Source organism: Euprymna scolopes, chromosome 35 (genome assembly GCF_053919585.1).
Source record: "Euprymna scolopes isolate OS-2025 chromosome 35, ASM5391958v1, whole genome shotgun sequence".
NCBI classification, from domain to species: domain Eukaryota; kingdom Metazoa; phylum Mollusca; class Cephalopoda; order Sepiida; family Sepiolidae; genus Euprymna; species Euprymna scolopes.
In genome coordinates, this window is record NC_136516.1 from 20,806,198 (window position 1) to 20,830,896 (window position 24,699).

The window sequence follows — 24,699 nt, forward strand, 5'->3', positions numbered from 1 at the left end:
AAATTATTGAAATCCAAAAATAAATGAAATTATTGAAATCAAAATAACAAAATTTCAAACATAATAAAAAAACATATCCAATACATAATATTCCCAAAATAGTTTAAAACGATTTTAAAAAGTGTTTCAATAATTCTTGATTAAAATAAGACCGCAAAAACTTTTTAATGATTATTAAATAAAAAAAGTTGACAAAAAACGTAATAAAAACAAGAGTGCATGCAGGCAGATACAGACATGAGAGAAAAAAAGTAAAGGAACTGATTTGCTCTGTCACTGCTTCCGGTAGCAACCACACTAGAAGTTAGGAAATATGTTACCTAACTATAACCATGTTTTTATATAAACATTGTAAACTTGATATGTGCATACATGTTTCAGAGTTGAAACTTGTAACCTGAAGAAGTTGGATTTTGAAAAAAATCTGAGCTGAAACATGCATGCACATATGTAGCCAATAACGTTTGTATAAATAAGGAAATTTCTACTATATATATATATATATATATATATATATATATATATATATATATATATATACCTGATATGAACAAAAAAATTCCATTTTCTTATTATTGAGTGTTTGATTTTTGTTTTTGTTCCATCTTAGTCCTGCCTCACCTTCCCGACGGTCTGGTGCTCTTATAGTTGGTTTACCACAGGACAAGAATGGTGGTAAGTAGATTTATCCTCGTCTCATAATCTGAATGACGCTACATTATTATATCATTGTTTGAAAAAGAAAATTTGTTTTAAATTTAATATTCTCTAACTCGCTTTAAAAAAAATGTTGTCTTAAATTTAACATTTTCAATAACCGTTAATGCATACTGGATTTTTCCGTCCAGATTTGTTGATTTGCGACGCTTGTACAATGGTTGGTGAGTGCATCAGATTTATGCAAGGTGCTTTCGATAAGTTTCTTTTTTGGTATAGTACACGCATGAAACTAGTTCCCCTTCGAAGTAATCTTCTCCGGCTGCAATATACTTGTTGTACTATTCCAATAATTTACACATGGAAGTTCTTTTGTGTGAGTGTTAATAACCCTTATCACAGCCTCTTTCATCTCAAGTGTCTTGTAATGACAGCCTCTAAGGTTTTCCTTAAGCTTAGGGAATAACCAAAGTCACAAGGGGTAAGGGCTGGACTATAAGAAGGGCAAGGAACTATCTTGGTGCCCATCTCGGTCAAATAGTCTGTGACAGTGATGGAGTTTTGAACTGGTATATTCCCGCAAATCTTCCGCATTTTCAGTTCCTCATGAATAAGTGTGTGTACAGTTCCGTCACTGATATTAAACTGTGCACTTATTGTCTCTATTGACACATGACGGCCCTTCACTTAAAATTCTTTATTTGTTCAATCAACTCTGATGTTTTTACTTCCTTACTCCTCCCACACCTCTCATCACCTCTCATATGCCTTCCTTGAATCTCTTATGCCTCTCAAAAACTGATCCTCGATTCATACAAGAAGGTCCAAAAGCAGTTTGAAGCATTCACTACATTTCTGTGGCACTTTTCCCAACTTTGAAACTAAATTTTTTTGCATATCGTTCTTCTAAAGTGTCCTTACATCCAGAGTGCACTTTTGAAATTCACCAACTGTGACAATAAGGCTTTAGTATGGTGTATTCCAATTCCTGCTATAGCTGTTCATTTGAACCTGAAATCATAAAACTTGGTTAGTCATCTCATAAGATGGAGAGCTATAACATACTGAATTTTCAAGCATCTAGGATAATTTTAAATACCTGTAAAAAAAAAAAAAAAAAAAAAAAGTCTGGAAACTTATTGAAGACACCTCGAATGTAAGAAATAAAATTTTGTGCATTACTTTCATATACTTTAAAATTGTTTCTTTCTTTTTCAGAGGAGAACAACCAATTAGGAAAAGGTAAGGCATTTTCTATACAGCATTGTATAGTATTCGCTCACCTGTTGTGTTGCAACCTACTTATGATAAATGAAAACCCATCAAGTAGAAATGTCATAATTATTTAAATGTATTTTAAACAATTATACACCATACATAGATACTTATTACCATTATCAGTACACATTTATTAAAGTATTTAAAAAAAACAATTTTCATCAAAATTGTGACTTTTTTGGGATGCAATAATCAGAGATATATGATGTTTTGGATGAAATTGATAATTTTTTTATTTTCTTGCAACCATTGAAGAATGTTAATAAATACTTTGGAGCCATCTTGAATAAGCACATTCTTTTAATTTCCACCCCACCCCTTTTTTATGGAAATCAATACAAACAAAGCATGAAGCCATTTGATGTAAGGAGCTAAAAAAAAAATGATACTACTTCAAAGTAAAAAAAACTAGCCAATAATAAGTGTTAGATGGAATAGATTCTGATCCAGAAAACAGCAATTTTCTTCCCTTTGTCAGAAACATCATTCATAGAATGTGAGGATTAAAGCACAAAAAAGAAGTTAGAAGTAAAACCATTTACTAATAGAAGATAGATGATTCTCCCAGCTAAAAAAGTGATGTGTCTCCCAACTCATCTTGAAAATAATCATCATTCAACTTACAATCTTGTTAACCTTTATCCTAGAGTGGCTTCTGGCCTTAGTAAGTGATGACTTTTTTAGTATTAAAAAAACAAAAGAGTTCTTGTGTGTGGAGCGACGTTAAAAACCGTGGAAAGGAGATCGGATTGTTTTAGAAAAGTAGATTTGAGAATTCAGTTTAACAAACTCTGAAAATCCATCAAAATAATTTTATGCATAAGATTTTGCATTTTTGTCCTTTTCTAATTGTAATCGAATTTTCACAAGCAAATAAGACATGAATGAGGATCATATTTATTTACCCTCCAGGAGATCAGACACAAGGTCAGGCATGAGTTTGATAGAAAATCTTTTCTGTGGAACAAACTAAATTCGAACCTGACACTCACAGGTTTTCAGTCCGTGCTGTTAACCACTTAGCCACTTCTAAAGAATAAAGAATAGAAAGTGGACATCATGTTTACTTTCTGCGACCTCGTAACTCTCATTTCCCTTTTTTTTCCCCCCCTTTAGTCCTCACACTCTATGAGCGATGTTTATCACAAAGAGAGATTTACTGTTTTCTGGATTACAATCTATTCAAATCAGGCCTCTACTGACATAGAGGCCTGATTTATCTTTAGTTGACCCTTTAATAACTAAATATTTTCGTTTACTAGCCAAATAGAAAAGTTACTAGACAAACTTGCATGATTTTTGGAATATGACATCTTTGTTTCAATGACAAATACTTCCATCATAAATTTTTTTCTGTATTTTTTTTTTAATAAGTGTCATTCTAAATATGTACCAAATATTATTTTAAAACTTGAAGGCATAAACATTCAATTTTTTTTCAGATGCTTTTTTTAAACAACCTTCATTAAAAAAAAAAAAAGAGTATATTGTTCAATTAGACGTTTATTGTTTAAATAATTTGACTTTGTTCATTTTATTTAAAAAAAATAAAGTGAGTATTGAAAAAACATTTTTCTCTCAGAAATAAGCTTTGGAAGATTGTCGGTGAAAAAGTACACAATCACCAACAGATATTTTATTATTTCTAGTCGCCACTTGGAAAAAATCACTCGCAAATGTGACTGTTTCACTCGCAACGTAAAGTCCTGCTTATAATGTTTATCATTGTTAGTTTTTTGCATTGAAGTAGTATTTTTTAGCTCCTTATATTAAATGGTTGCCTTGACTCTGGAGCAATTTGTATAAACAAAAAACAAGCTTGTGAAATGGACTAAAGTTTAACTGAATTGAATCTTTTTGATTAATTTATAATTTTACTTCTTCCACAGCAACTGATGCCGATATTTTGCAAGCCATCCAATTAGAAGGAAAAGATAAGAAAGGAAGTAAGTAAAAGTTGTCTTCTCTTTAATCATCAACGCCTTTTTTTTTTTAAATTCAGTCTCAGTGTAACATAGTTGTTACATGTTAACATTCGGGATCCACACGTTTTATGCAGACAGTCGCAAGGAAACAAAAACAAGGAAAGAATTTGACTCACTTTTTTTTTTTTTCAAGTGAAACAACTGATATTTATTTACAGGTACTTCCAGAATAATGCTTTGCCTCTTGTTCAAAAACCTTCTCGTATTCTAATGTGTTTAATGAGACTCTGCTGTGTCGAACACGTGGTACTCTGTCTGACCATGTTTAGGATATGCCCTTCTTTCCCTTTCACTCTAAGGCCACATGTGTAACATGTCTATTTATTATTTCTCTGGCTATGTTTTTCTTTTCTTTTTTTTTTCATAATCTTTTTTTCTTCTCTTCTTCCTTGCTGTGACATCACCTTGCACACAGCTTGGTCATTTAACGTTAGCTGCTGCCGTTGCTATATGCATGTCCATACTCTGTTACATCAGATATAAAAAGAAATGACTTTTACAAATGAGAAACATTATGCAAATATAAATAATGGATCATAATTTTTTCTTTTTTATAATAAATATATATTTTGATAACAATTTTTTTGTGCTTGTAAATCTAAATAAAATCTAGAAAAATCTTGGAAAAAATCACTCATAAATGTGACTATTTCACTCACAACGTAAAGTCAGTACTAAAATCTGTCAATCATTTAAAAAAAAAAATTCCAACTGACTTTTGCTCATCTGTCGGAAAATTTTTGTTATTTTCACTTAATTTATATTTTCATTATATTCTTTGTGTAATCTAAAATATTGACAGCACTTCTTTTCACTGACGTCACAATTCACACCAACTCTTAACGTCGATGCATTCTCTCAGCTGCCAAACACTCAACTCATTGTCCTCCACAATTTGTTGTTTCTTAACACAGCCATACCTCTCATATGCAAATTAATGCCTTTATATTTTTAAACCACCGTGTTAAATTAAAATTTTTCTTATGAAATGATTCGTGGAAAAAGAGTTAGATACAACTCCATTTTTTTGTAGTATTGTAAGAAGTGCAGTGGAATTAATTTGGAGATTGAGAGATAACTTTTTTATAAGAAATGTAAGATGGATATTTGGATGGAAAAAGCTATTTGTAAGTTGTCCAGAAGTTTTGTTACCTTGGTGATATCATTGGAGGTGATGCTGGAGCATGTATTCGCAGTGTGATTGCAACAGTTAAGAGTGGATAAAGTTCAAGGAGCTTCTGCCATCTACCAGGCATGTGTACGCATGGGATAATGTATGGAAGTGAGAGTTGAGTTCATATATTGTGTGGAGATAAATGATAGGAGAATGATCTGATCAAGGCTGTACATTGCGAGTGAAACAGTCACATTTGTGGGTGATTCCCCCCCACCATCACTAAGTGGCGACTATAAATAATCAAACACTTTTGGCGATTGTGTTTTTTCACCAACAATCTCCCAAAGCTCATTATTGAGAGAAAATGTCTTTTCAACGTTTATTTTTATTTTAATAAAACGAACAAAGCCAAATTATTTAAACAATAAAAAAAAAAGAAAAAAAAGCATATGTTGTTCTATTAAGAACAACATATGCTTTTTTTTTTTTTTTTTTTTTTTAAACGAAGGCTGTTTGAAAAACATTTGAAGAAATTTGAATGTTTATATCTTTAAGTCTCAACATAAAATTTGGTACATATTTAGAATTACACTTAGTTTTAAAAAAATGCAAAAAAATATCTTTATAATGTATATACTTGTCATGGAATGATGATGTCAGATTCCAAAAAAATCGTGCGGGTTTGGGTCGTAACTTTTTTTTTATTTAGCTAGTAAACAAAAATATTTAGTGGTCAACTAAAGATGAATTTGTCCATAGAGCCCTGACGATAGATGTGTAATTTGAGTTTTAAAGTCAGGCTTAGATCTGATGACTTCAGAGGATGATTAAATCTGAGTGGTATGGGAAGATGCGTGCAGAACAGGAAACTTTGCTGGTATGGTCACATTGAAAGAATGGGTGAGAGTACTTGGGTTAGTAGATGTAGAACAGTTGAGGTAGCAGGGTCAGGCCACAGGGGAAAGCCAGGGAAAACAAAGCTGGAATTGATAAGAATTGATTTAAGGGGAGGAGAGATAAAGACCTGGCCGGAGTAGGTTAATTTGAAAGTGGTTCATGTCAACACGTGAAACAGATGTCAATTAGAATATGATGATGCTGAATTACTATCCTCATCAATATATAAATATGATAGCGTGTGTGTTATTTTGTGTGTCACACATCTTTTTTCTTCTAAGTGACTACCGTTTACTTGTTATGATCTTCCATTTCTTGTAATAAATAATTTTACCAAGAAGTCTTCATAAGTTGGTTTCGGTTTCGATTCAAATTGGTGCACCCAAGTCATATGGATATATATTTTTTTATTTTTGAAATTGCAACTTTATAAATATATAAAATCGATGGAAAATTGATTCTATAATAATGTATATGCTGTCTGCATAATTAAACTACCATATTTAAGCATATTTTACAACAGGCTATGCCTGGCGTTCCTGCTAGCTTAGATATTATAGCTGTTTTAACAAAAGAGCTACAATAATATCAGGGTGTGTCCATTTACGCTGAACATCCACAGGATGCCAACATTAACATATTAAATATGAAAGAGTCCGATGTGGAATTTCCACAGGTCCCGCTAGTTTTGATTGTTACATTTACCAAGCGTTAACTGATGTAACCTCCAACCGTTCTTAGGTGCATCTTTTCAAACTTGGAAATCAAACCAAAATGACAGTAGAAATTGAATTTTTATTGATAAAAACCGTTATGAGTTGGTTTTATTCATGAGCCACCAAAATATCATTGTGCCCCCCCCTCCCAATTTGTTATATTTTGCCTGTGGAACACCCCCTGAAATATTCCACGGACTCCAGTTGAGAACCCCTGATCTAATCTATGGGGGTAGATTGCAGAGTTGGAAAATATAAGGTCATATCCGGCATAATCATGATAATACACTTGTTAGATCACTGAAGTTAAGCAACGTTGAACTTGGTCAGATGAAAATGGGTGACCATTTAGGAAGGACATCAACACCTCTCTGCAAGAACTTTGGTTGTTGATTCAATCTCGAGTCTGGGCAAATTACGACTGGCACTAGCATAGATTTGCCAGGAACTGTGAAGAAGACTCTCAGTTGTCTGAAAAAACTTGCTTTTATTGGCAATTTATTTCTCGCCTCCATTACTGCAATGAATATATCTACCTTACTGACTTTTTTCTATATTATCTTCCTTTTTAAAAATCATATACTATCTTCCTCTTGCACGTGGTCTCCTGTCTCGCATATAGAAATTCTAATTTAATAACTTTCCTTTTTTCCAAACTAAATCAACTTTCCCATTTATTAGAGAACTAGATGTACCTAGTGTTGATCTGTATTAAACGTAACATTAAATTCCTTTTTAAAGAAAAATGAAGTAATCAAAAAAAACAGAAAAACTGAGACATGTGCTTGCGAGTATTATGTTTTTTCTAAGCAGTTCACTTCTTGTAAGTAAAAAAAAAAAATGCTCGAGCTGAGATTGAAACCCAAACCTAAACACAGTGAGTCAAGAACGATATCCATTAGGCCAGCTTTCCACGACCTTTAAAAAAGGGTTTTCAAATCTATTTATTCTTAACATGATGTGAATGATTCGAGCATGCGCACTTGTGAAACAGTTGACAAATAGATATAATCTGATTACCCCCCCCCAATACCAATTTTTCGATTTTGACCCCTTAGCAGCCATTTTTTCCAGATGAAAACCAATTTAAAAGTTTTCCACATATCTGAATACCCTATATACCAAATTTCGAGTCTGTAGATAAAAAATTCATAGAGTATATAGGTTAAGAAGTGTCTTCATATACACAACACACACACATACATACATTCTCACTTTTATAGATATTAGTTTCACTGCAAGAATCTATCTTGGGCAAAAACACCCCAGTTCACCTGAGTGACCGTTTGCTTTTACCAGCTTTGTTTTATTCAACTTATTGTTTGGGAATCAAACTTTTGTTTGGGTTCCCCATTAGTAATAAATAATCCACCAGCATGGTTGGTCAACTTCACGCAAGATCCATAATATTACCACACTTTAGTTTCTTTGGTAGAATTGAGTCTCAAATTCTATCAGTGAAATGTTTGAGGAGTGGGGTGGGGGTGTCACTCTATTTGAGAATTATTCTACTGTACGACTCTTGATTTTGAATGATTTCTTCTCAACAGAAATGATATCAACAAATGCTGGATTCAATTCAATGGACAACAGCATCCGTAACATTGGTCCGAATGTAACGTTGATTACATTGAATTCTGAAGGTAAGTAATGTCAACTTTGCTTTTCTGATTTCTATTATTTCTCGTATACGTTTTCAAAGTGCCAGAAGTTTTGTCTCGTTGGTCATTGCCAGATCTTTTGAAACTGTGTGTGCATTATCACCAATACTACTCCCGGTCCCAATTTAATGCTATGATTCTGTTCAGTTATTAAAATCACAAGAACAATACCTGTTCCTGAATGGGTAAAATTAATTCCCCAAACAATGCACCACTCTTATGCCCCATGACAAAGATTAAAATCACGTCAATAAACTTTGTTTAAAATCCTTATTCCAATTTTGATCAAAATCCATTACATAATTTTGATTCTAGAAAATGTCTAAAATTTAAGGTTTAAGCTTAAGGAGTCTTACGAATAAATTGAAATTCAAGGAATCTTATTTTAATTTGAAAAAAAATTCAGTGCAAATTTGAAACGTTCAAATTTTCAATATTTTGAAGAAATCTAAAATTTGGAAATATTTATAAATTGATGTCTAATACCTAATAAAATTTTTACAAAAATCAGGTTTTACCTGAATTTTCAAAAAGAGCTTCTAACCTCTTTTTACGTGCTTGCATAAAACTAAATTAAACTAAATATAGCCCACAATATAATCTCTTACACCTAGCAGCTGTGTTCTAAAATTCATAATGATCAGTTAGGAATGAGTTCTATACAACACAAATATGGAAGCATATACACATACCTAACTTTATATAAAGATATTCTGGCTTGGCTATAGTAATAGTTATAATAAGTTATAATTATACTAATTTAATTGACTTTATTACGTCCTATTTAAAACTCTTATTTTGTGTGTCTTTTCTATCACATATTTCTCGTGTTGGAAAGAAAAAAAAATGTTTCTGATCTTACAAAACATTGGTTCATTTTTCTCTGGAGCTGTTTTTTTTTTTTTTTAATGTCTAGTGATGATAGAAAGCCGAGTTTATATTTAAGCTTTAAGTTTTTCCTAATGTCCGTCGCCGATCGTATTATCATCCAAGCTACCGCAATAGACGTAGTTTTTGCCTTTCTTTTCCAGAATTTGCTGCCCTCAGCAACGCGGCAGTTTCTACTGTTGCCTCGGATGTTTGAGGATGCAACGAAATGTTAAGGCAGTTTGAAAACTGGCATCAACCAATGCAGCCAAGGTAGTTACGCCGCATTTCGAACGGATTTACCTACCCACTTGTGAGCGCACTAGTGGCATCAAGTTGGTTTCATAAATATTTAATACGTAGCCCGACCCCAGCAGACGACCACTGCTAGTTTATTAGTTGTCCCATTTTTTTTTTCTTTTCTTGTTTAATATTAAAAAAAATTTTTAATTCTGCCTTTTTTAACTGGCAACTTTCATTGACAAAACTTCTGGTCTCAAACTTATTATTTGTCGAGAAGCTTTCTTTCATCTCCTGACTTTATGCCACTCTTTTCATCAAACATTATATGACCCCTAAATTTATTTATTGAAACCTTTGGCGAGGAATGGTACTGTAAAAAAAAAAAAATGCATCATAATTTTTCAACATTTAATCAAAACAATGTTTCTCATTTTTTTGAGATGAGGATTGATAATTTGGATTATTTGGACTACTGTTCTCATCTTAAGCATTACTTTCACAATGCAAGGACCCATTACATTATCACACAAATTACTAAGTCACATTCAGTTCTAAACGACACTCTTCTGGAGGTTAAAGGTTCAATCCTTAGTGCAGGCGATACTAAGAATACAATTGCAATTTAAGACTTCTATCCAGTCATGGCTGACAGAACAAGAGCATACTTCACCCTCTATGAATTAAATAAAGGGTTCAATTTGAAATTCTCTACAGATTCCCAAGTTCAACAAGATGCACTTCAAATAGATCAGCGGTTACATCAACCGAAATGTTGTGATAACAATGAAGGTGAGAATAATAGTCCCAAAAATACAAATAATACAAAAACAATATAAATTTTTAAAATTTGTGAAATTTTTTTTCCCATTTTTTTTCTACTTTTAAGATGTCTGTATATAACTTTACATAGATTCATATCCTCTAGCCTAGTTTTTAATTATGACAATATTTTTTTTTTTTGTGGGGAGAAGAGGGATTCAAATCCTATTTTTGCTTTCATTTATAATTTATTTGGGGGGAGGGGCTGCACAAAGGGGGTTAGTGACTTCCTAAAAACTTTCCTTGTATGGACAGGACTCTCCAACGGTGAATACCCTTCCACCCTGAAAAAATTGTAATAACTGAAAATGAGGCTGATCTTGAAAAACTTTTGAAAATGGACGTTAAAACTGGACGTTAAAAATCTGTACTAACCCTGCTCAAGTTTTTAGTTTCAATCTCAGCTAACATTCTGTTTCGTTTTTATTTTTATTGCTTTTAAGACTGAAAGTAATCAGCAACATATTTTAAAACATAAAAATGCTTACTTCTGCAGTTTACGGACCATGCTGAAATAAGCACCCACAAACTTAGTATTAAACAAATAAAAACAAAATTGTTGCAGTTTACAAACCATGCTTAAATAATCGATTATATAAAAGCTATTTTTTAATCGATTTAACCCCAAATAAGGATTCATTCTTGGGGATCATTAACTGTTATCAAGAAGTAAACGTGTTTAAACACAATGTTGCCCGAGATAAAAAAAGTTCTTGATTTTAGCCAGCTAATATACTTTCTAACTTTTAATACGGCTTTTACTGAAAATGGTGAAGCAAAGCAGTTCCTTTGCCTTTATTGTTCTTCAGTATTTCTATTGGGAAGCGATTTATTGAAATAAAATATAAGAAAAAGACATTATTAAAAAATATACAATAAAAAAATTCACAAAATTAATGCAATTAGTCTTTATTTGCACTTGTAATAACAAAATAAGAAATAAAAAAATTATTTTATTTGGAATTTTTATAAGAAATATGTTTATGAAATTATAAGAATACAGTTTTTTTTATTTTAAAAATAAGTTTTTTATTTGAATTTATATAATAAATAATAAATTTTATGAAAATATAAAATTAAAATTATTTAAATCAAAAAATTAACAAATGAAATTATTGACATCAAAATAACAAAATTTCAAACCTCATAAAAAAATAATATCCAATACATAATATTTTCCAAAATAGTTTAAAGATTTAAAATGTGTTTTCAATAATTCTTTAAAAAAAAAAGTGCAAAAAATGTTTTAAATAATTCTTTAAAAAAACCCCAACTAATTTCTTAATTAAAATTAAATTGCAGAAACTTTTCAATGATTATTAAATAATAAAAAGAAAAGAACGATCAGAAAAACGTTTTTATATTTTTAATTAATATTCATTATTTGTATTAAATTCCAGAACATAAAAGATTTATATAATTTGGATTCATTGTTTACATCTTGAGTGCTATTTTCACAATGTTTTGGTTGATGTAACCTCCGACCTTCTTCAGATGTATCTTGTCAAACTCTGGAATGTTTCTATCGAATTCAGGAATTCGGACGGAATTTCGACAGAAACCTTTATTTATTTCATGGGTGTCGCATGCTCTTGTTCTGTCAGCCATGACTGGATAGAGATCTTAAGTAATTCGCAGTTGTATTTTTCGGTCACCCACACTGAAAATTGAACGTTCAACCTTCAGGAGGATATCACTTTTTTTTGTTTTTACAATTGATTCTTTTCCAAGTACTCTTACCACTGTGCCATGGGTCCGTTGTGAAAATAACACTCAAGATGAGAACAGTAGTCTGAAGAATCCAATAACCATTCCTCATCTCAAAAATTCAGAAATGTAATATCTTTCTTATTTGTTGTGTAATTAAATGTTGAATTGTGATATTAAATTTTCCCCCGAACTTTTTTTTTTTTTTTTAAACTCCAGAGGATTACCCACATGGTTGCTGGCTTGGCGATGAAGATAATCCTGAAATGCGTGTCCGAGTACCTGTTTTTACAAGGTAAAGCTTTCCAAAAGTTATCCGTATCAATTTGTTTGCATTTTTAAAAAACTGCAGTAAATATAATTTTTCATTCTGTTGCGTTCTGCAGATTTATTGTGCAAGTGAAAGAAAAAAAAAATGTAAAGTGGTCAACTAGGCAAGGCCAGCCTAAAGATTCTTCCGTTTTCTTTTTTTCTTCTTTTTTTTCCTTTTTTTTTTTTTTTTTTATTACATTTTCACCCCAATCAAGGTACAGTGCCACTTTGATGTAGGGGGTTACTATCAGAAACATAAGTTGCAGGGATACTATGTAGGGAGTTGAGCTGCAAAATGCCTGTTTACATTACACTTGAACTTGTGCATGTCAGTACAGTTGGGGAAACAGGAACCCAGAAGGGAATTCCAAAGTCTGGCAGTTCTGAGGAAGAAACTATTAGAGTAGAAAGCTTTATGACATCTGGGGATCTCTACTATGTAGAGGTGGGACTTTGCTGCTTGTCGGGGGTATTTAAGAGCTTGTAGTTCGTCGGAGCTTCCACCATTAAAATACTTGTAAAACAGACAGAGGGATGCAACATTTCGTCGATGGGACAGAGGTTGAAGCTTAGATGACAGTTCAGAACCTATCAGGTTGGCGACTCTCCTGTGAACCCTATCCAGGAGTGAGAGACTAGTAGCAGATACACCACCCTAAATGTGACAACAATACTCCATACATGGGTGAATGGTGGCCTTGTAAAGATATAGGATACTTTCAGGCGTAAGTAACTTTCTAGCATGGTAGAGAGAGCCCACCTTCCTCACAGCAGCCTTGGCAATGCCCTTGATGTATTTGTTCCAGCTCATGTTCACTGTGAATGTTAAGCCAAGGAGTTTGAATGAAATACTTTCAGATAATGTATCTTTAGCCATAGCTATTAGTGGTTGAGAAGGTTTCTTATAATTATTAAAGGAAACAAGCTTAGTTTTGGAAGCATTGAATGTTATCCATTTTTGTCCCCATTCCACTACAGACGTAAGGTTTTCTTCTAAGGTTTCCGCTATTACCTTGGATATGGTTTCCTTCATTTTCCCTTGTGCCTATTATAGAGCGTGGTGTCGTCAGCAAATATACCCATCTCAGAGACAATTTTATCAGAGAGGTCATTTATGAATATAAGGAATAATAAAGGTCCAAGGATCGACCCCCTGAGGTACACCCGCATTTATCTCATTGTTTTATGACTATTGAGGACAACCTGGATTCTTCCTTTATTTAAAACTAGCGAGGGGTACCCGGCGTTGCCTGGGTGTTTTTCGGGGTATGTGAAAAACCCCCGAAAATGTGAAAAAAAACCGAAGCCTTCACGACGCGCAGTTGGAAAATAGTAAAGTGTTTAAAAAAAAGCAGGTGCGCGTTTTTGATTGACGTGATGGCGATAGGTATTCAGCAGTTACGATTTTGTGCAGGACAGTTTTGAATGAGGTGAATAAATCGGTTTGTTTGTTTTTAAAAACCCGCTCCCTGTTTATTAGGAGGAGCGAAATGAAAGCTACAGTCTGATATGACGAAGTCGACATTGAACAAATGTCTTGAGACAACTGGCTTTTGGCCTGTGATTAGAGTTGAGTTTCGCTTTTTTTTATACCGAAAACCGAATGTAACGCGTGCCGATGCGGGAAATGTCGAATAATTAACGTTTGAAAGTCAATAAAATTAAATAGACAGGCCAGCTCCGTGGATAACTCTGAGATATTACAATTTATAGATGATATAAAAAGTTTTAAGAAGTTGTGAACCGAGCAAGCACTTATTTGAAAGAAGCATTTCGTGGACATCGAGGAAAAGCGTACATACATACATTTTCGCTTTTATATATATAGAAGGATTTAATTATGTTAAGCATTCATCCAGTAATACCATAGGATCTGATTTTCATGAGAAGACCTTCGTGCTATATCCTGTTAAAAGCCTTAGATATATCTAGGGCTACTGCCCTCCCCTCTCCTCCCCTGCCTTATCCTGTGAATAGTATATATGTTCAGAGATTATTGTTAGGATATCTGCAGTAGAACGGGCTTGTCTAAATCCATATTTTTCATTAATTACTAGGGATGTAGAGGAGGGTACCACTCCTTTCTCAGGATTACTCCAAATCCTTTATCTTATAATGCTGAGTATTTAAGCAAGGGGGACATCAAGTATCATTTTTGAGTTTTATTTATGATTTGCCTGAGAATGAACTCTAATTTTCTGGTCCATTAGTGGAGAAAACAATTATACCAAAGTGGCCAGTTTTTGGTCTCCAGGCAAAGGAGGGATTGGACCTAGTAATTCACTCCTGTTCGTCTGTTTGCACTATTCTCATTTTTGGATTGTTTAAAAATTTTGCACAAACATTAGTCATGATGAAAGTAAATTTTTGCCAGAACGGATTTTCTGGGATAACTCTGATTGCCTCCCTAGGGGTCATTATAAGGGTAAAATTGTCTCCAAATCATTCGTCCGTTTGTTCGCACTTTTCTCAATAACCACACCTTGGATATTTTTAAAATTTTGCACAAATATTAGTCATGGAAAAGTAAATTTTTCACTTGTGGAGGGGACCCCCGCATGCTTGGCTTGTTGTTTAGAAAATTAAGTTATAGTGTAAACAAATTTAAATATTTTTATTTATATATATATTTTTTTTTTTTTAGATTAAATTTTTTGGGTTAAGCCGCAAAATATATGCAGCATTTTTTAAATATAAAAATAGGGTAAAACAGAAATGAATTGGTTTTTGTTTAGGATTCCCCTATACTAAAGAAACAAAATAAAGAAAATTTGTATGATGTGCAGAAAGGTGACAAAATAGAAAATATCATATTCCAAAAAGCATATAAATTAATCCAGTAGATTTAATTTTTAAATAAGAAAATTAAATTTGAGGAGTGACTGTCTTGCCTGCGATTTTGAAAACAATCTTTAACCCTTTACCATCAGAATTGTTTTATGCAATAAATTTTTTAATCGTGAAGCCCACACGTGATAGAAGTTTATGTGTAACTGAAGCACAAACCCCTCATTTACACTTGTTGAACCATGCATAGACCTGTACTTTGAAGACCAGTTGGGGTGACAAGCCAGAAGAGTAAGAGATATTTTTTTTCTGAAAAGTGACTTGAAAGTACAATTTGGCGGTAAAAGGTAAAAAAAAACAAAAAAACAAAAAAAACAAAGGGAGATAACGTAATAATTCAAATTTGCAAGATTTATGTCGTAATGTCTATGAATTCTCATTTATTGCTTTAGTGATTTGTGGGATTTCTAATCAATAACTTTTTTCAGGGGGAAACATTACCAGCTTCTTATTACACAAAATTGAATGCATACTATTTATTTTAGTCGTATTGTTGAATGCTACTTCCAAGAAATGGTTCATCATTTCTATATTAATAAAACTTTCACACAATCTCCCCATGTGTTTCGTTTTTGCATGTACATAACTTTATAATTATAAAATAAATGAAAACTAAAATAAAAACAATCTCATTTAAAAGAAAAAATTGTATACTTGACTATGTTTTAAATTCTTCTCCTGTAAGCCAACCAGACACTGAGTAAACACATCCGGTTTAATCTTTTGTTTTTCTTTTTCAGTGACCTTCTACACATTCACTCCAATTGTCGGTCAGCAGAAAAAATGGCATTGACTTTACTTGATTATTTATTTGACCGAGAGACGCAAGCCTGTTCAAATTTATCTGGGATGGGGAAGCACGGCAAAAAACAATTGGATCCTTTAATGATTTATGGAATTTGGTGTAAGTTTTTTTTTTCTTATTTTTAATTACCCTGACCATTTACACATTTTCACCAATGGCTCCAAAGACCACATTCCTTTTTAAGAGTTACACGACTTAAAAAAAAAAAAAAAAAAATTATTTACTCTATAAAAGAACCCAAATAATAAATATTTAAAAATATAAAAACCTTTTTCTAAATTACTGGATTTGGCATTAAGTAACCTGAAAAGGTTTGCTATGCTGTTAAACAATAAACAACCAAACTAAACCAAACCATTATTTTTTTTATCTTTCTTTATCTTTCTTTTTAATCTCTTTTTTTTTTTTAATGTTTCTTTTTTAATCTTTCTTTTATCATTTAATGTGAAATCAAAATCAAATATGTACTAGACAAACTGATTAGGTCACAAACACTATCACTATTTATTCTATTTTGATTTAATTAAAAAATTCATAGACTGTAACATATATTTTAAAACATAACTAAAAAGAAGTCTTTTTAATCCTATGTTCTTATTAGTATTTTTATAGAGACTTATTCCTATTCATTATTCTGATAAAAGAGTAAAGAGATTTAGTTTGCCATCTAATTTACATATGTGTTTGTGATGTGTACAAAACTATGTTTGTAAACTGGTTGATATATTCCATGAAAAAGTTCTTTCTGGTTAATGTTTACCAGTTAAAAAAAAAAATTCTGTTATTCTGAAAAACATCCAAGTTCGTTTCCTTCTTTTAAAACTGATAAAAATTAATCAGAAGGGACTTTTTCTGGGCAGTCAACGTAAAGCAGAATAGTGTGCACCAACCAGAAATAAATCATTTGTAAACACTCACAGCGTTAACTTGAACAAAGCCAATACAAAAATAAAATAAAGATGTTAATACAATAAAAACAATAGTACTTATGTGACCAGACATGCACGACCTGACAGATCGCCGATTCCCAACGCGGTGTATCGTGGATTTTTCGTCCGACTATTCCTCTTATGGCCGGATCATCATTTTCTCGCTGGCGACTGTCGATGGGAACACACGTGGTTTCACAAAAGTTGAAATATAATAAATCGTGGAACAAAGAAAGGAAAAACAAACGCCAATGTTTCAAATATAATTGACTGTTGGACTTGTGTGTGTGTGTGTGTGTCTTCTCCCCGTTCTACCTATGTTACATTCGTCTCTATTTCACAGTCAACTCTAAAACTGTCGCACTGTTGTCGTTATCAACTCCCATCCGCAGTCAAGGGCATCTAGTTGTCAACTGACTGTCCCCTCTACGTTGGTATCTCAGGTCGCCCACCCCACCCCGGCTACCGGTAGCTGCCCTTCCCTGTTTTATCTGTAGGTTTCTCTAAAAAAGCTCGATCTAAAAATACCTAGAGATTCATTGTTTGTTACTTCCTATCTATTGTTTCCTGTTCCTTTGTCTATTGCCCCCTCCCCTCTCTCAGCACTTAGTGGCTCAAGTCCACCTCAGGTCCACTTTATAGTATCACACTTATGCAGAGAACTTTTTGGAAACCGATTTCTTAACATGTGGAGGAGAGGGTGTTTTTCTAACTAGTTTGTACTTTCACCTAACAATTGAATAAATAATACAAAACAAGTGATTTGTGCCACAAGCATTGAAGAAGGACAATTGAGGTTTTTTCTTTGTGTGTGTTTGGCTGGGGAAGGAGTTGAGGGAATCACCTCAAATGGACGAATATGATCAGTGCCAAGCATAGAAGTCAACAGAATCACAAAGAAATACCAATTGTATAAAGAATTCTATCATTGATAACATGCAGCTCTCTTTTATTAAAATTAAATTGATATTGAACATGTACTTAATTACACCGCCATGATAAACAAAGTGAAAAACATACAATTATATTTATATTTTCTTGAGGATACTATTTAAGAAGTACATGATGTAAAGAGCTGATATTTGGATATAGCATTCCTCAATATGTATTGATTAGGTGTACAGTATTTCAGATCTGTATTAAGTTTTTGTGATGTGTTATTTTTAAATTTGTATATGTTTATGACATTTGGTACCAAAATTCAACATATCAGCATTTTTATCGACTTATAATGAAAATAAGTTGCAGTTGGAATTGTTTAAAAAAAGAAGCATAATAATCATTATATATAGAATTATATTAAATGTTCATATTTACTGTCATTTAATTCAGTTTTATTTGATGATACTTTAAAAATTGTCCATCAGTGCAATTTTGCTATTATAAGTACCTTTTTACAATGCCTCCCCACGGGACAGAGTTAGACACCAGGGTCGTTTTTTAACATGGAGAAAAGGTACAAAAATAAAAAAAATTGTCTCAGTCGTGAAGGACTGCTTCTCCACCAAAAGAGAACAAGAAATGGAAGTGCAGCATCTGAAGAACAGATACTACGCTTTGATTATGGCCAAAAGTCACACTTCAAAAATGAAGGTCAAAATTGAATGAGAAATAATTGTACTTTTACTTCCTATTGTCTTCTTATATTAGGAGTGATGAAAACATCTTTTGTGACATTTTTACTGGTTATTTCTTTTTTTTTTTTTGTGTCAGTTGGTTTCAAAGTTGCCATGTTATAATTTACACTTGTTTGTGCTTCTTCACCTCAACATGAAAACTGAAAGATGAAATAATAATTTTTTTTGACAGTGATTTAAAGTACAAAACAATGTTAATTCGATAGGAAGAGAAAGGAGGGAAATTTTCCATGTGTTTACATTTATTTGAATCAAATTCAGTGCAGTTGTAAAAGTCTACATGTTAACAGCACGTCCTGCCTGTTATTTGATAATATGGTGTAGAAGATGCATATCTCATCGACAAATTTTCACTGACAAGCAAAAAAGTTAATTTGTCTCTATTTACAATATAATTTAATATTAGTATCATTTATGACAACAAAATTTGCTGATAAATCAGCATTAAAAAACTTATTAATCGGCCGATTAATCGATAATCAGCCAATTTGATAATCGGTACATCCCTAGTTCTGATTGATTATGGCAAAACTTGAAGAACTTTTTAAATTATCTCCCTTTGTTCTGAGTGGAAGTCTTCAAAAATGAAAACAAAAAATCGTCCTCAAATGCACAAATGGCTCCTTTTTTTCTGCTTGAATACAATTTTTTTTTTTTTACCATTTCTTTCAGGTCATTTGATTCATCGGTTTCAAATCAATGAAGCTGACTGGCACAGAATTAAACATAATATTGACTCGAAATGCCGGACTGCCTTTAATCGAAAGGTGAGGGGTTTACCTTTAACAGTTAAGGCTTTCCGAGGTAAAGCCCCTCCAAATTATATTCACAATCAAGGAGTTGGATACAATTCCATCATGAATTCGCAAAGCAGTTTTGAAGATTCGAATCCTCATGAAGATACAAAATTCCACATCCATCAGGTACGTTTCTTACGACTTTTTTGATCTGAAATGGAAGCTTTATTGTTCTTTGATTTCTTAAAAATAATTTTGGGGGTGCTTGTATAGATTGGTGATTTTTTTTTTTTTTTTTTTTCAACCAACGCATTTCAGGTGAAAACATTATTACATACTTATGTGTTAGGTTGAAACTAGTACAAATTCCAAAAGTTATGAAAAATGATCCAATATATAAAAGGCAAAATGTGTGTGTATGTTTGTATGTGTGCTAAAAACTTTTCTCAGTGGCATTGGACCGAGTCGAAACCGGTATTGTCTGAAAGAGCAATGTCTCAGTCGAATAATATGTGAAAATTAGAAAAAAAAACAATTATTTCCTATAGAAATAGACATTTGCAATGAGGGAGGGTAGCAAAAAATAATTCCTTCATAACGATTTATGCAACCACGCATGCGTGTATAGCATTCTTTCTTGAATTGGTTTAAATAGAAAAAAAATTACATTAGTTTGCTGACGACATGGTGGAGCAGTGGATATCCAGGCCACGTCGTAAGCTTCAGGTTTTACATTCGTTCCCACATAATGGATTGTTTTTTTTGTTTTTTTCTTTCCGATTTAAAAAAAAATAAGTTTTTACTTTTAAACAGGGTTATTTATGTCATTTTTTTTCGTTCGCTTTTTCTTTATTTTCCCTTCTTTTATTTTTCGTTCACGTTCGCGCCCACATATAATGGACTGTTTTTTTAATTTTTTAAAAAGTTTTAACATTTAAACAAGGTTATTTATGTGATTTTTTTTTTCTGCTTGTTTTACCCCTACTTTTATTTTTCCATTGAGTAGCTATGCTCTTTTTTTACGCTGGGCCCTTGCTTAATATTCTTTCTACACCACCTCTCCACATCCATGCAACGCCAGGTACCCCTGCTAGTTACAAATAAAAATAGAATTTCTCAAATTATTGAGTTTTATCGTATGTTTTAATGTGGAAGAGTTATGCAACCAATTAAGTATTGGAAACAAGGGAGATAAAAAATTAATCTCTATTAAAATCTCTAAACACATATTTAAAGCACGTAATAGTGGATGATTTTTTTGTGAAATGCAGATCTAGCACATCTTCTACTGGATCATTTTTTTTTTTTTTTAAAATAATTTTTGGAATTTATATTAATCAAGGAATGACATGTAAATATATGTTTTCACCTGAAATGTGTTGATTTTAAAAGATCACCTATCTACACAAGCACCCGTTATTTGTTTGCAGGCTTACTTGATGTATTTTTTTTTTTTTTTTTTCTATTTTAGAGTGAAATGGATATCCCGAATACAGTGACGATGCAAGGGGAAGCCTTACAGCAAGGAGAAATACAAATTCTTCATGCGACACCCGAGCAAATTTCTCAACTCCAACAAGCACAACATATTCAGATATTACAAGGTGATCATGTTTTACAGGTAAGCGTAACATCTTTGCTTTTCTTCGTTTTTGTGCAACGTAGAAGTTAAAAACAAAGGAAATAAACAAATATTCAGGCGTTTTTTCTTTTAACACCAGCATTTATTGCCGTTACTTTCGGAACCACTTAAAAAGTCTTTCGCTTCTGCTCCACTACATCTGGCACATATTTCTCTTTCCTCCGACTGCATGATGGTCACAGCTGGCCCATTCTCGTCCTCGACTTTCTACGTCCATTTTCTTTGACGCACATTTTTATTCTTCTTTTTCCTTTTCTTGCCAGTATACTTGAAGTTAAGATCAAAAAAGATAACTCTATATACCATAAGGAGATAGATATAGATCTTACAAAAGTCATAATTCAACCATGCATGGAGTATTGTTGTCACGACAAAGTAAAACGAATGTTTAAAATCAATTAAAAAAAAGAGTACTTGTACAGTTTAATCAAGATATTAAAAAATGAAAATATCGAAAAAAAAGTTATATTGTACGTATCTGTTTTGGACTGAAGATCTCTGAAAAAAAATTTCATTTAATTTGAGTAGGTTTTTTTTTTTTTTTTTTTTTTTTTTTTTTACTGCGGAAAAACACGTTTTTATGAGAGCATGTTGAAGTCAGCCATTATGGAAATTTTAACACGCCACGGGGAGATGACTCAATGTAAAGTGCCGACACACCCTCCCCATATTTTTTACTAGCTTTTCTTCCATCTATCAGAACAAATTGTTTTTAGCTGTAAAAAAAAAAACCTACTAAATGAAATTAAGTGATTTTTTTTTTTTTTGCGAACTTTGTTCCATAACGGATACGTACAATATAACTTTTTTTCGATATTTCCATTTTTGAATGTCTTTGTTAAACTGTACAAGTACCAAACAAAAATTTGCAAGCATGATGGTATTTAATTTTTTTTTTTTTCTCCAGCAATGCTCAGTAACCTAGATAACACCGGATATAAACAGTAGTTTTATATGCAGAATCTAATGATATGTGAACGCAGTATGAATAACAAATGTTCTGATGATTTCACAAGAAAATTACCCACACCAGATGTAATGTGACCGCTACAGTTTGAACCGTGTTCGTTACAGTTCAAACCTCTCTCGGACCCCCATGCTGTCCGGCACCATCGAAAAGGAACAAACAAACAAAAATAAATATATCCGACTCAGCTTTTCCTTTTTTTAACACAAGTTGTTTATTACCGTTTTTTTTTTTCTTTCTCCCCATCTCAATACTCTCGCTGCCACATGTCCATTTCACCTGGTTTGCGTTTCTCCTTCTTCCTACTTCACTCTGGTCACAGACGGCCTGTTCTCGCCTTCACTTTACATGTCCATCTCCTTCAGCGCTGATTTTGTTTTCCCTCTATACTACGTGGTGTCCTTCTTTTCTTTCTCTTGTTGCGCAAGCTCACACACACTTCCTAATTTGCATATGTGCAATTTTTTTCGGCTATTGCTGCTAATATCTTCGCAAGCCAGCTATCTTACAGCTGTTGCTGCTATTTTCTCACATGTTCATACGCGTTCTGTTACACAGAAAGCATACTATATCTTTACAAAAACAATTACGATATTTTCCTGTTGACTACTGTACACTCATCAACCCTTATCCTAGAGTGGCCTCTGGGCCTTGATAAGTGGTGACTCCTTTGTAAAAAAAAAAAAATAATAATAAAATACACACACACACACGCACACAATTTGCCCATACATGGAGTATTGTTGCCACATTTGGGTTGGTGCATCTACCCCTAGTCTCTCCCACTTAGAGTTTAAAGAGTCTCAAATATAATAAGTTTGACACTATCAGCCAAGCTCCAACCTCTGTTCCATAGGCATCAAAAGGAAAACGCTGCAAATATCAGTTGGGCTCTGGGTGTGTGTGTGACACCATCAGCCCTCTACATACTAAGGTCCACATCTACATTTACTGTCGATACTGTGTTTATGAATCAGTTGATCAATTATCTTCCCCATCTCCTCTGAATCACAATTTGCCTTCAACTGTGATCAATTGGCAACTCTCCTAAACTCTGATTGTTGTGAACTGTTGCAAAACCCAAGAACGTCCACAAACCGCTCCCAGCTATCATGAAAAGACTGTTGTAAAATTCATTGCCAATCCTAAAACCAACTCTGAATATATCTCAGGTCCTTTTGTAACAGTGCATGAACGCACGTATGCAAATGCATGCTAGATGACATCACTGATAAAGGAAAAAGATTATAAAAAGAAGAAAGAGCATATTAGAGATGTGGATGACGTTTGAGAGCATGTTCAGTATCGCAATTTATTTGGGAAAGTACCCAGAAATAAATGTCATTGTTACAAAAGAAAAAGAATTGAGTTATTATTTGTCTTATGTTCCTTGCGACATACTCTGTCTACATGTTGGGTTTATGTGTTTTGTTCTTCACACACTGAATAACAATCTCATTCAGCTTCTTTTGTATACCCCAGTTAACAACTTCTTCTCCATTGTTCTGCCGATAAACCCATTTCCTATACATTTGCTTGTTAACTTATTTCCTCTTGTCTTTTGTTATACTTCTTTTTCTCTTTCCCACTCATTTCCCAACACCCCAACACATATGTATATCTGTTATTGCTTTAAAGCCAATCTCCTTAATTTGTTCTTTCTGATCTTTTTTTTTTTTTTTACCCAGCAATTTCAAGGTGGTGACGGTCAAGAGGGTGTTCAACTTGCTGTTTCTATGGGAGCACCCGAAGGAGTCCACGTTGCTACAGTGACAACAGAAAATGGAGAAATTGTTCATATTCACCAAGGAGGAGAAGCAGTGATGGCGAACCCAAGAACAAATCAGTCAATTATTATACCGCCAGAGACAGCAACGACGACGACAAATCCTGTTTTGTCTATAACGGACTCATCGGCTGTTGTTATTGAACAAGCCGAGTGAAGATTTTTTGAACTGAAATCTGTTTCTTTGTCTTTCACTCCTCTCTGTATCAGAGAGACATTTAAAACCAAAAACATATGACTCCTACGGAATATCAAACGTAGAAAAACAATGAGATTTTGACATTTTGAAGACCAGGCAAAACCGAATCTAAACACCAAACCCAGTAAAACCTTGGAGGGAGGGGTGTCCTTTTTCTTTCTTTTTTTTCTTTCCATTTTTCTTTTCTTTTTTCTTTTCTTTTCCTTTCTTTCACTTTTCCTTTCTTTCACTTTTCCTTTCTTTCTCTTTTTCTTTCTTTCTTTTTTCCTTTCTTTCTCTTTTTCTTTCTTTCTCTTTTTCTTTCTTTCTCTTTTTCTTTCTTTCTTTCTTTCTCTTTTTCTTTCTTTCTCTTTTTACTTTTCTATCTCTTTTTCTTTTCATTTCTTTTTTTCTTTTTCTGTTCTCTCTCTCTCTTTTCTATCTTTCTCCCTTTCTGTCTTTCCTATTTCCTTTTTATGTCTTTTTCTTCTCCAGTTCTTTTTCTTCTATTTTTTACTTTCTCTTATTCTTTTTTTCAAGCTTAAATTATTCTTCATTGCAAGGCAGTCTTTTTTAAAAGAATGGAAAATGGATTGAATTGATTCTCATTAGCGCCGACTTCAATTAAATTCCCGTTGAAAAAATGCGCCATATCTTACATTATATTTTTATCGAGAATAAAGTAACTATTCATGAAATAACTATTCATTAATTTAGTTTCAAAGAACTAAAAATAAAGATAAAATGCACAACTTTTTATAGAATACATTTTTAAAAAATTATTTTATATATTTAAAAAAAAATAATTAATTTTAGGATTTTCTAGTGAAATTGAACCTTATCACTTTCTAAAATTTTTAACAATCCTTAACAAAATGACTGACTGGTAACATAAATGGGATTACTTTTTTT

At 32.7% G+C, this 24,699-nt stretch overlaps 1 protein-coding gene across 5 annotated transcripts in view; it reads left to right on the forward strand.

Moving 5' to 3' along the window:
* Positions 1 to 24,485, forward strand: part of LOC145259728 (protein BANP-like) — a 56,533-nt gene extending 32,048 nt beyond the window's left edge. For all 5 annotated transcript variants that reach the window (XM_080117422.1, XM_080117423.1, XM_080117424.1 and 2 more), the window contains 9 exons: positions 611 to 675; positions 1,876 to 1,899; positions 3,825 to 3,881; positions 8,201 to 8,293; positions 12,167 to 12,242; positions 15,847 to 16,010; positions 19,150 to 19,400; positions 20,686 to 20,835; positions 23,512 to 24,485. In XM_080117422.1, the coding sequence (XP_079973548.1) occupies positions 611 to 675; positions 1,876 to 1,899; positions 3,825 to 3,881; positions 8,201 to 8,293; positions 12,167 to 12,242; positions 15,847 to 16,010; positions 19,150 to 19,400; positions 20,686 to 20,835; positions 23,512 to 23,766 (1,135 nt within the window). In that variant the 3' untranslated portion in view covers positions 23,767 to 24,485. The remainder of the gene's footprint in view (positions 1 to 610; positions 676 to 1,875; positions 1,900 to 3,824; positions 3,882 to 8,200; positions 8,294 to 12,166; positions 12,243 to 15,846; positions 16,011 to 19,149; positions 19,401 to 20,685; positions 20,836 to 23,511) is intronic.
* The last annotated feature ends 214 nt before the right edge of the window (positions 24,486 to 24,699 follow it).